Source organism: Geospiza fortis, unplaced genomic scaffold, assembly GCF_000277835.1.
Source record: "Geospiza fortis unplaced genomic scaffold, GeoFor_1.0 scaffold16, whole genome shotgun sequence".
In the NCBI taxonomy this organism is placed as follows: Eukaryota; Metazoa; Chordata; class Aves; order Passeriformes; family Thraupidae; genus Geospiza; species Geospiza fortis.
The window spans coordinates 3881903-3895032 of record NW_005054302.1 but is presented as its reverse complement, the minus strand read 5'-3'; the positions used below and the strand labels follow the sequence as shown (position 1 = coordinate 3895032).

Below are 13130 nucleotides of genomic sequence, written 5' to 3'. Positions count from 1 at the left end.
AACATCATTGCTGTTTTGCAATGTACCTTTTTACCTTCTTGCTCTCATCTGTCTTAGAGCTTTTGATCTAAGTCCACTACAATCCCTGCTGTTGAAGCATCTCCACTGCTTTAGCAGCTGACACTTTATGCTCTCACCATACTTGAGAGCAGTGCTTCTGCAAGAAAAACTAAAGGAAAGCAAAACAACATCGAGAAATAATTCCTGAAAAGACTATGGGGTTCAAAAGAAAACTATTTAATATACGAAGTCTTACATGAAAAAAGCAGCAAGCATTCAGAAATTGAAACTGATGAATTCTCAGGAAACAGTCCCTTACACATTCAAAAAGGGGTTTTCTTTGGAGGGAAGCAGGCAAGGATGTCCAAAAATCTCAATTTCCTCTTTAAACTGCCAGTAAGAAGAGAGGTAAGTCTAAGGCTGGTATTGCAGCTATTGTTTCACTAAGTACAATACCCACCCAACACTATTTCACAGTGTTACTACAGAAGTAAATCTGTCCACATAAAACCAGGACTACAACTCTGACATATTTTTGGTCTCTGTTTTAGACACATAGAAACTATTTTAACCCACTAAATCCAAAACACTAAGTTGGTGACACAAACAAAAGCAGGTCTTGGAACAGGAATTATTTTGTAGAACCCCTCTGATTCAGATTCAACAATGTAAATCAAAGCAAACCATCCATAACTGGATAATAACCATTGCATATTTGAGTAATTAATGTATTACTGGCACTCAGAAGTATTTTCTATTTAAAAAATTTTTGTGCTGTTGCAAAATAAATCACCATCATCAAGTTCCTCTTTCAGCCAGAAGAATGTATGCAAAATAAAAATTAGCAAACAACTACTGGAAAATTAGTTTCCCAATTAAGCTACTGTGAAATCAGAATGCATATAAATTGTTGAGCTGTAACAGCACATTTCAACTAACTGACTTGTAGAAAGGCAGGGAAAAACCCTAACTGATATGAAAGTATTCATTCATAATTTATCTAGTAGAGATCACACAAATAGATTAATAAATTGTTTAGGCATCACCAGGCTGCCCATTAGATTAACAATCAATGCAATCAAATTTCTAATGTTCATCATCACCAGCAACAAGAATGCTTCAGGAAAATAAATCCTCTCACAGATAATATTTTTATCATCTGTAATAAAATCAAGAAACTGCTAGCTGCATTAAAACTTGATTACAAATATAATTTCAAAAAATCCAAGTTTAATGAGTTAGGGAAAAGACACAGACAGAAACTTTCAACAGAAAAGCCTAATACTGCAGCCTTACATGAGAGGGTCCAATTCTGGTTGCCATTGCACTTACCATTTATCTTCCTGTTTTAGAGTGACCAGTAAAAAGTGATAGGATGTAAGTGAAGGAAGCTTACTTTTCAAAGCTTTTAAGAAACAAAAACAATGATTAGAAACAATTATTATTGTCCTGCTAAAGACATTGTTGGCAGAAGACTTTAATATGTTGTAAGTATTATGTCAGAAGAGTTTATCAAGACTTGATATGGTAAAAAACTATCCAACAGTATCAAAAAATGCAATTCTCACCAAGAGTCAACTTGTAATCTCTGAAAATAGAGAATAACTTTCTCAGTACACGTACAGTAGTAATCTGAGAGTAGAACTAAGTGCAAGACGGAATCTGTTCACAGTAAACAAGTATTAGTTGCGTAATAAATTCTAAGTTGAAATCAGATTTCATGTGTCATTTTCCAATCTCCAGAAAAGACTTACAGTTTTTCTCTGCTGCAAAATGCAAAGGCTTTTTCAATTCCCATTCACACTATATAACTACAGTTATCTAAATACATCTACAAAATGCTTAGTCACACAGCTGCCCTGATTAGAAACTGTTGCTAAAGAAAGTAAACACATCACTCACTATTTTGTTTCAATTTTTCCTCTTTTAAAGTTTAAAGAGCATTAGAAGTAAAACCTAAGACATAACCAGAATACTAAAGACTGATCTTGAGAATACATTTTTTCATGTATCATTGTATATGCCACTTCAATTTCATATGATGATTTAAAAACAACACCTGTACTCTATAGTCTTTCATATTTAAGTTTAAAAGCTTTTAGTAGGGCTGTTACTGCAAAACTACATCTCTATATTCTTGCAGTGTATTAATCAGGTCCAGATGAACACACCATTTCAGTAATGCATGAGAGTGGGAAAGCTACACTCTTCCAAAGCACTCTTCCACCTTTCGCCTCCAAAAAATTTGATGTATAAAAGCCATTAAAATTATGCATAGTGACTGAAGTGGTTTCCATTTGATTCACTCTTCTTCTATTTTATCCTACATTTTTGCCAAGCCCAGCACAACAACTTCAACAGTTTCTATTCATGTAGGGTTTGGAATTTAAAAATGTAGATAAGCAACAAGGATGGACAAACTGTGGTAAGCAATTTAAGCACAGAGACTAAATACTCCTGTCTCAAGACAGATGTAAGGATAAAGCAGTAAAGGCTGTGGTGGCCAACATTATCTAGCTTTCCCTGCTCCAAGCTGCAGAATACAGGCCACAACTTCCTAAAAGCAATGGAATCCGAGGGAGCTACTGCCATCCCAGGGCTGTGGGTTGGCTCCCCAGCTTGCTATTACTGCAGCTCTCTGCAGCAAGAAGCCCGGGTCTCACAGAGGAGCCAGGATGTTTTGACAAATAGCTTACAGGGTCAGAAAGTCAGGCAACCCCAAAAGATGCTACATTAGGGTATTAGAAAGATGAAATTTCACATTTGGCACTACAGAAGTCATCAGTAAGTGCTATTTCTAAATTAATTGAGACGACTGTAACATGCTATTTCCCCAATTATGTTTAATAATATTTGGAAAACACTAAAGGACAGTATGAGTTCTGAATCCCTGGTCTTCATTTCCTTAAGAAAAGATGTGCTGAAAGCAGTTTTCTTTTACAGTGAGAACATATGGAAATAAATTACCATCTACTTTTCGATAGAAGTCCCTCAAAACACAGTGAGCAAAAACAAATCACATCTGTTAATAAAATCAAAGGAACTATTTTGCTTCCTCCCCATCTTTGCTAAGAACACTAAGGGGCAGACAAGGGGGAAAATGTCCCGCTGACAAGAGGAAATAATTTATTTTCTAACATCTCTCAGGATGTCTCAGAACATACATAACAAATTCTTCGCAACCCTACAGAAAATTTCATGGTATAGAATATAAACCAGGTTTTTCTTCCATAGGAAGTAAATGAACAGCTGAGAAACCAGCAGTTCATTTCTCATTGATGTATGAAGTTGCATCTGTGAAGAGAGCAAAATCCCCTCCTGCAAACTACAGTTGTTTTAATAATGTAAAAGAGCATTGTGTGAATTGCTTATTCATTACTTCCTCACTAGGAATAGCTGTTATACCAGACGGCATCCTACTCAAGAGAAACTAAAACATTTGTAACACAGTTTGCATTCACTGAACTGATGCGGTTGGTAGAAAAAAAGTCATACCCTTTGACCAAAAAAATTTAGAATCTGACTCCTCTGACAGCACCATTTTGTTAGTCCTGCAGGATGAGTCTTCAGAGGCAGAGCATACCTAAATTACTAATATAAATAATGTACAGATTATAGCGAGGACAAATTTTCCCACACCGTTATTATCTTTCAGTCTCCTTTAGTAATGATTTGGATGTTCTCCTCATCTAGTTTTACACAGGGTCAAAAGGGAGAGTGATTTTAGGCTCCAGATGAAATTAATATTGCCCTTTTTGTTTCTGAAAACTTTCTTATTAAGTTAAGCATAAACCAAAACCAGAAATTCAAACAAGCTTAGCAGCACTGACGGTTTAAAATTAAAACCTTCAGGCAGAGTAGGGCACATCAGGATGGGTGATTCCTATCACCTGCCACTTAAAAAAACTATTTTACTGAAACATTTCAATTCCCAAGTAAAAAAAATCAGTATCTGAACACCTTCACTTGATGGAAGTGTTACATCAGTAGCTTGTTGGAAAAATAAGAGTGATGTCATCATACAAAAGAGTAACTACCCTATTGAATATGTAGCAATTCGCTCAGGGAAACAGTGAAATACTGAATTGAAAACAGCCAACAAGAAGACAGCAGTTCAGTAACTAGTACAAAAATAATGTAATGAAGAAACTCTTTTGCAGTTTCGATTTTCACCACAGAACTGTACTTACATTGTCCATGAAATTTGGCTTAAATCCTCCCTCCTGCTGTCGTCGTAATTCCTCCTGTTCCCTCTGGCGTAGCATCTCTTCTTCCCGACGTCTGTGCTCTTCTTCATGTCTAGGGTATTTTTCAAAATTATGTCAGCTTAGTCTCTTGACCTGTTTAGGCTTGCACTCAGCCTCAGGGGTAAGAACAAGCATATAAACAAAACTGGCTATTATTTATTTTTTACATAGTGCAAGGCACTCATCTACTCAACTTAATGAGTTTGAGTAGTTTTGAAGTTTTGGTTGTTTTTTTTTTTTAACTGGAATAGAAGTAATTTCAATACTAATATATTCTACACCTACCCTTCCAGCTTTGTATCAGTAAACAGGTTAAAATATTCCAGTTTTTAAGAAGCCACTATGGATTAAAACATTTCAACAGTACCAAAAGACACAATTTTTAATTCTGAGATGTGTTCTTTTTATCTTATTGACATTTATTGTGATATTTAACAAAAAGTATAAATCAATATGATGACACTACGTCTATTTTCTTAAACTTTAGAAGAGGCATTAAAACAATTATTTGCACGAATCAAATCCTAAAAGAAAAATTGTTTTCAACATACTAGAATATCAAGCGAAAAAACTTCCAAAATCCCATGTCAGACTATAAGATTGCAATGCTATGATTCTACATGCAGACCACCTGCCCATAAAATTTAGAAGCATGTTCCTATTACAGCATTGCTATGGTCATGTTAAAATAAATATGAAACAAAAAATAGGCTGACATTTCTATGCTATTTAGACATGTCAGAAATTTACAACAAAATTAGCGGAGCTGAAATAAGTGAAAAAAATCAAGCAACACTGTAAAATAATCTTTTATATTGCATTATATTTTCAGAAACATCACACATTATGCTTTTGAGAAGCCAGTTTAGCTAACATATCTAAATTCATGCAGGCCTACAGTGGCTGCACGCCACACTTGTGCACAGTAGAAGACAAAATACCTCAGCTGTATCTGCTTGCGTTTTTGAAGTTCTTGGTTTCGAAGTTCTTCCAAGCGCCTCAATTCTTCCTGACGACGCATGAGATCTAACAGGATTAAAAGTGCATTTAAATATAAAAGCTGTCAATCAATCATATGGCAACACAAAATTTGTTATTACTGTCAGATAACAGTTCTAACATTCAAGGTTTTAAACCAAATTTTCAAAGCATTTAACTCATCTCTTTCCATAAAGCTAAGTCTAGTACTTGAAAAAAACACTGGATCCGTGGCTTACAAATATAGAAAAGTACAAAATAGGCAAAGCCCCCAGAGCAGGGGGGCTTTCCAGGTTATGGAAACAGAAGTTTTTAAGTTCTCAAAGAAAAGGAAAAAAACCTCTCTTAATCCCTTAAATCACATCCTGGTTTTACATCTAGGACAGGGCATCAATTTTCTCACAACGTTTTATACTGCTAAAGTCACACTACTAAGAAAACCACTACAATATTTATGGACTTTTATACTCTCCACTACCTACTGCAGACCCCTGCATGGCACACATCAGAGCAAGAGAAGTCATATGAACTTTAGGTGCACGAAGGAAGTCTGAACCTCCATGAAGACCTATCATGACTCTGCTTACTGCAACTTACAAATGACTAGTAGTTTAACCCCACAAAAAGGGCCCAACCATAGCCTCCTATGAAGCACTTAAAATGTCCATAAAAAGCAGGGCACAACTCACAGTAATTACTTTTGCTGACCAGTTACATTATTGATTTCTGCCTGGAAATCTATGCTTTCTTCAATAAACAATAATTTTACCATTTGTTAGAAAGCAGGGTTGTTTTTTTTTTAACTACATAGGATATTGGCCACATGATACTATTTATAGAAACCACAAGTAACATTTTCTCATAGTATCCATTACATGCCTTTCATGCTTTAGTTCAACTGTTTTGCACATTTTCTCTACGCATTTCTTCACTATACTAATTAAAATATCGTTTTAGTTACGCAAATAGGTTTTCTCAAACTTGTACACAACACTGTCCACTACGGGAAAATATGTTTCCTTTTTAGCTCTTTGTTCTTCCAAATTTATACAGCAGTCCCTATTTCTTGTGCACACAGGACCAGGATTTCCTACTTTCTCACTACCACTATCATTTACTGCTCTTAAGGTGCAGCACTCTACTTTTCTCATTGTTCTCCTAATTTTTCTCCAAAGCATAGTTTATTGCCTTTCCTGAAATTGTTAGTATGTTAAAAGTTCAACATAGCAAATTATGATTCAGTGTCATTTGACAACTGCCAAATCTTGGCAGAAAGCCTTACTAAGCGGGATGAAAACACAGATATAGAGGTTCAAACTCTGCACAAGAGCCATTCATAGTAAAGGAGCTGTAATGATGGTGATTCTTGATTGACAGGCCCTTCTGTGAGCAGAAAAAAAATCTGCACTAAAGCAGCTGTAGGAAAAAAAGAAAACAATCAGAGAGCATTATTATTAGCCTCTGCACTTTCTTGTGCTTATAAAAGGACAAGGGCTTTGTTTTACCCTCAACCTTCTAACATAGCAGACAGCAGAAGGTGAAGATGGTTCTCTCACCTCAGAAGTTAATCCTACAAGCTGGAATATCAACTCCACAAAGACTTTTAAGCCATTTTAGCTGCTGATTTTATTAAAGATGGAAAATAAATGCCAAGCTTCCATATAATTGATACAAAAATTAAGGTTCTGGTTAAATTCAGTCACATTTTCCAGTATTTTCATAATCTATTTAACCATCATTATGAGAAAATATTTACAAATGTTTGATGCATACCACCAGTACATAGGTCAGAAACACCATGCAATTTACTTACACATGGAAACACGTATTCTGCTTTACAAATTACTTCTGACTCAGTCTGTCAAAATATGACACTTCAAAGTGAAAAATTACACGTATCAAAAGAGTTAAATCTACCTTCAGATTTAATACCACACCAAAAAAACCTGAGTACTCAAACCAACATGTTCTAGAGCTCCAGTCCTACTAGCTCTTGTGGAGCAGTTTGAACACAACCTTCACCTGCTAGAGTATATGGACCAGTAAGCTCATCCTTCCTGTCTTCTTTTTAACCCTTATGCAACTAAAACATGACATTTTCTATTTGATTTCATATTTCATACTGACTTCAATACATTTTTAAATTTGACTTCATGCACCAGGGATACAAAACTATTGATTCTAGGTTCTGGTGCCTTAGAAACTTCATTGCATCTTTCTACACAATCCTGTGATGTGCGGATGGCATGGGACAGAGAGAGAAATGGCAAGCATTTCTCACAGCAGTTTGTGAGAACTTTCAGGGAGTTGTAAGGATGTGATAACTTGTTAAGTATAAACAATCTGCAGGTGGTGTTTTTCTACTTCGTCTTTCTGTTCTTCTCAAGGACAGAGTATGAGAAAGGTGCTTTTGTTAGTTAGCCAATCAAATAGAATGCATCCTATCACTCTATATAAACCACGCAGTTCTCTTGAATAAAGCCTTCTTTTGCTCTTTCTACAATACTGCCTCCTGCCTGTTCCTGTGTCATTCTCGGCACAAGAGTGACAGTGATGCAATCACAGGATTACAATCCTGTCATGCAATTGATGTAATCAATATTCTTGGCATGGCATGAACTTAGACCCACACTGTTCAGAGCAACAAGAGGAAGATCTCTTTGAAAATAAAATGCAAGTGAAAAAACCACCTTATTTTCATGCATACTGAAGCTGAAGAATTGACAAGATTAAAACAGAGGGAATACTTACTAATCTCTACAGTTCTAAAAATTAAGTGTCAGCAGGTAATTAAGAAGAAACCTAATTATCTAACAAAATTCTGAGTTATATGGTACCAAAGAGGTACTCTGCTAACCAAACTGTGAGGGGGGAAAAGCCCTCCTCCTACACTAAAAGAAACATATTTTCTCACTGGAACAGTAGTACCACATGCTTTCATGTTTTAGTGGCTCTCTAATAGAAGGAATTATTCTTTCTTTTTAATATAAAACTGGCATTTAACAAATATTCAAAAAGCAGAATACCTTCTCCTGCATATTGTCCTTAAAAGAAACCCTAATATGCAAAAACACACCGAAGATGTTTTCCCATGTTTTACCATTTTTTCTATCTTAATGAAGAGGCCAGTGTAATCTTGTCTCAGTTTAACACATAATTAAGGCATGAATTTCAGACAAAGTAATCTCTAATCTTGCCCTCAAATCCAGGCAACAGGTGATTAAATTCAAAGGAAATTAAAGAGCGTGAGTTCTGGAACTGGACTATTAGCACTGTTAAACATTAACAATTAGATAAGTCAACAGTAGATTTATCCAACCTGTAACTTAAGCACTGAACCATCTTTACAAATCTCAGTCACGCATACACACAGAATTACAATATGTGTCCAGCTGCCAAGGGAGGGCTGCACTGTGTATTGTCAGCAGCGTTCTTGGATCATGTTAACATGCACATTCCTCACCTCTAATATACACCTGTGCTTACAAGGGAACACAATGCTTCAACAGATTTTCTTGGAAAATAAACCAAGAAACAGTTGTCATTTCAGGTGCTGCAGCAACTATCTGGCATTTCAAAACAGTTTTCTATGTTATTACACTCTGTATAAGACCTTATGCTTTTCATGTTATTATATAGGTAAGCTTTTATGTTATTATCTTCTGCATAAGACCTTCTGCTCTGCACAAGACCTTATAAAAACAGCATGGTTCCACACTGGGAGCACATGTGCCTGTCCAGGAAAAACAGGCTAAGTAAACTTTTTACTAAAGATAAATTTAGGAAGTGAAGAAAACAGACAATCACCTCTTTATTAGATTCTTAATTAATTTCTGCAAATCATCAAGGAATATGTGCACAGAGAATTATTCCTTCCTTTTTCTCAGTTAAATGCAGTTAATTAAACGGTGACCAGCAAAAGGTCCAAGTATACAGCTCAATAGCCTACACAAAAAAAAAATCTGTGACAAAATAAATTCAATACTTGTAGATAACCCGGTTTTACCTTGCCTCATCAGCATTAGCTGATGCTCATGTCTAGCTGCTTCCATTTCTGCCTCAAGTTTCTCTTTGGCTTCTCTAATGTTCCTGTCAACCTGTTCACGCTGCTGCTTTTCCATCTCATCAAGAGCCTTCCACCGTGACGCATACTCAAACTCAAATGTTCCAGGCTGAGCAAAACGTTTTCCCTAATAAAAATTTTGCAGTAAAAATGTACAGGACAGATTTAGATCAACAACTGTAACAGCCACAGAACATATACACAACCACTTCAAGTGTAGATCTCACTTTTTATCAACCTGTCAGATGACTACATTCTAAACCAGACAAAGCTTAAATCAGACATTAAGATAAGTAAAAGGACACTTTTCCAAAAATTGCCCAAATAAAGATTACGATAAAAATTTGTATTGACATCAATACAAAATACTAAGCTGCAACACTAGATTAACAGTGTTCAGCCTTCTAAATCAAGCAGTCAATCCACTAAACCAGTTATTTAGATAAATATCAATGCTTACTAGACAGCCCAGAATATTAGCCAGAATCTGTAACCATTAAAATGAGCCCACATTTCCCATTCTAACACTAATATTGTACCTAACAGTGAAAAATTTTTAAGAAGTGGTAGTCTACAGTCTCAAAACCAACATTTTAGATTCAAGCAACATAAGTGGCAAATTACAATATTAAAAATCAGTATTTTCAGATTAGGGGACTTCTATCTCATTACTGAGATTCACTTTCTCATGTCATGCTCAAAGTTTTACCTCAGCTGTGGAAGCTGCAAAGATTTACATGCCAGGGAGGCTGCAAAAGTTCAGGGGCTATTCAGAGAACATAAAGATCTGTGGGTATCCAAAATCTCTGTAGGATTAGACCACACCTCTAATCCATAAAAGACTATAGTTTGCTGGCAACAAGCTCCTACTGACTGCAGTGTAAGCCAAGAATCTCTCTACTACACTAAATGCAGAGAATGTTAAACTAACAAGCCAAGTCTGAATTTTACCATGATTAGGAAATTCGGGAAGGTCCTATTTAATCCTTTGACACAAAACAGCACAACATACAAAAGCACTACTTCCTACTACACAAATTCAAAAGTAAAAATCAGTGTATATTTACAAAGCTAAGTATGCAAATAATGTTTTATAAAAAAAGGCTAACCACAACTTACTTGTGGTACTGTTGTGTTTTTTGCATTAGCTTCTCAGGGAGTCCATCCTCATCATCAAATTGCTCCATTGGTTCTACAACAACAGGTCGAGGTGTTCTGGAAAAACATTTTCAATTTAATAACTGAATCATTAAAGAAGCAGTTATAACTTATTTTAGCATTTTGAAGAAACACTTCAGAAAAGTAACATGTAATTCCTGCGTCTTGTCTTAAATCACAGAATTCCAATGAATCCCAATCTTAAAAATTACCTTCAGAAAAGAATTGTTTTTATGTCCAAATCCAGCTATTCTGCCTAGAAATCACAACTTACTTGACACAGTTCTGTTTGCTTTTTTAAAATACCAAAACCATCTACCAATAATTACAACATATTTAGGAAGGAACTACCTTTCTGTTTTTATCAGTGAGGCACCACAGAGGCCATGATCGTTCTGGGAAAGCAACAAACCCAAAACAGAGCAGCACAACCTATTCGTATTTCTACTGACTTCTACAACTTCGTTCTGCAAGTTACTCTAGAACTGAAAACAGCTTGATAATTTGGTGCTACTATTACAGCAATAATTAAAAAACATTTCCAGTTAAGTTATTTAAAATCCATTCTTTGAACAACCACACACTCACAAATTAGAATCCTGACTGAAAAGCTGAAAATGGCTTCCTTCATATGTTGGCAAGTGTGAGCCAAGGAGAGCAATGTAAAAACTCTGAACTGTGTAAAAAGCTCTTTCCATCAGTCTTGGAAGCAGAGTTTACAAAACACAGAGCACTAGAGACATGATTTTCAAAACATCAGCACTCGTTTATTGCGTTCCATGCCTTTATTTCACTTTGCAGATCTTCCCCTACTGCCCCAGTCCCTAACCAGGCAAAAAAAACCAAAAAAAACCCAAAAAACAAACACCAAACAAAACCAATAACCCCCAATATATTTTACTCTGTGCATCAAGTTCACATTAAAAATGAAGTCCAGAATCAAAGACCACAACTCAACAACTGTTTTTTCTGATGCCATCTGCATGGCAATTGCTGACCGCTCTGCTATTTAAATGCAACTGAACTGCGGCGCTAACATGTTATGATATAAAAAAACAATGTTAAAACAATAATGTTTTGAATGTCTAGTTTTGATACATTTAAACAGGAACTGAAACATGTTCTGATTAGGCAGAGTTTTCATTTAAAAAAGGCAAAACTTTAGACTCTGAAGGAAAACATCAAAGTAGATTAGCAGCATTTTAGGTTCATGCTAGTTATCTTTGCAACTGTGCATTAGGGAACATGTCACCTAAGCAAGAAAACGATCAAGCGCTTTTTATTCACTCAGGACACGGTTAGATGGTCATTTCAATCCAACTGATCTATCCAGCTGGCAAAACAAGAATACCCTCCCCTCATATCCCAGCTTCTTTTTCCCTGCCACATCTCTCATGCCAAGAATAGCACTAATGTAACACTGAACTACATTACTTCCATTGATTGGCTCACCACACTTCCATTCAGTTACTAATGCCAAGAAAACCCAGGGAACAAGAAGAAATTGCTGGCACCTGCCAGTAAGAGTAAAGATGTATTCAGATTAAATTTACTATGGAACCATCAAATCGGTTCAGCAGCACACAAGATTTGGGAGTCCCAGACCCCTTACTCACCTGCCAACTCCTCCTGGCAACATTTTCCCCTGCCTTATTCTCTGCAGGACCTGACATCAGCAAGCACCTTCCTGTGCTTGAGCAGACTGCAATGGACCCCCACACAAATGAATGCTTTTCTGTTGTTTTAGCAAGCACAAGTGGCTTACGGAAGTGTCATGCAGTTCAAAAGTAGCACAGCCAGGGCAGGAAAAGAACTCCAAGCCAAATTTAACGGCAGCAAGTTTTCATGCTGTGAAACCACAGCCTTATTTTCCCAATGAGAATCACAGAAATAAAAAGAAATCATAAATATGTATCATTTCACACCGTTTTTAAGAAAGCATTTGAAAATGTCACTTGTGACTATGTAAAGTGCAGCAATTAACAACTCTCTTTGGCAAGTACAGAAATAGGAGATGCAAGAGAAGTGCTGCTATTTGCAAGCTTGCTTGTCCTTGAAATAGACTGTTTTCCAAACATCACTAGTACATATATCAACCTCTTCAGAATCTCAGCCTTCATTTTAAAACAGCGAGAAAATCCTCGCCTTACAAGCCACAGACAATTTTTGGGGTATAAACACTTTCTTTAGTCTACAGAAATATTGGCAATGTCATGCACTGGTTTGTTAAGAAACAAAGGAATATTATTTTGTCACTGTTACTGGGATCAGGAAGAGTGCAACCAATGCAAATAAAGTCTCAACAGAAAATGCCTTATTATATAGAGAAGGAAAAGTAGCATTACATATGAACAAGAAAGAAATGAAAATTTTGCTCTCAGAGTCTCATATGGTAATAAGAAATCTTATAAACAGTAAGCAGAGAAAGATGGTTTTCTTTAAAAAAAAATCAAGAGTATTTGTGGTATTCATGCAAAACACTTAAATTTCTAACCTCGTGGCTTTCAGAATTTGAAAACAAAATAAGAACTAGGGAATACCATGAATGCAATTTTTGCTCACATCAGGAAGATATACTCTCAGCTTCAAACAAAAACCCGTGAACTTACGTAGTAAGCAAGAATGCCCCATCATTGCATCTTTCTAGAGCTTTCCGTGCTGGAGGTTTTGCTGCAAACTCTACA

The 13130-nt window shown here is 36.0% G+C and overlaps 1 protein-coding gene across 1 annotated transcript in view; it reads right to left on the bottom strand.

The window, feature by feature from the left end:
* The window catches only part of PSPC1 (paraspeckle component 1), a 35402-nt gene that overhangs the window by 20045 nt on the left and 2227 nt on the right, over positions 1 to 13130 (bottom strand). Inside the window, 5 exon segments of the mRNA XM_031065998.1 lie at positions 4191 to 4299; positions 5189 to 5273; positions 9232 to 9415; positions 10404 to 10503; positions 13056 to 13130. The exon segment at positions 13056 to 13130 is cut by the window's right edge and continues 224 nt beyond it. Of these exon segments, the coding sequence (XP_030921858.1) occupies positions 4191 to 4299; positions 5189 to 5273; positions 9232 to 9415; positions 10404 to 10503; positions 13056 to 13130 (553 nt within the window).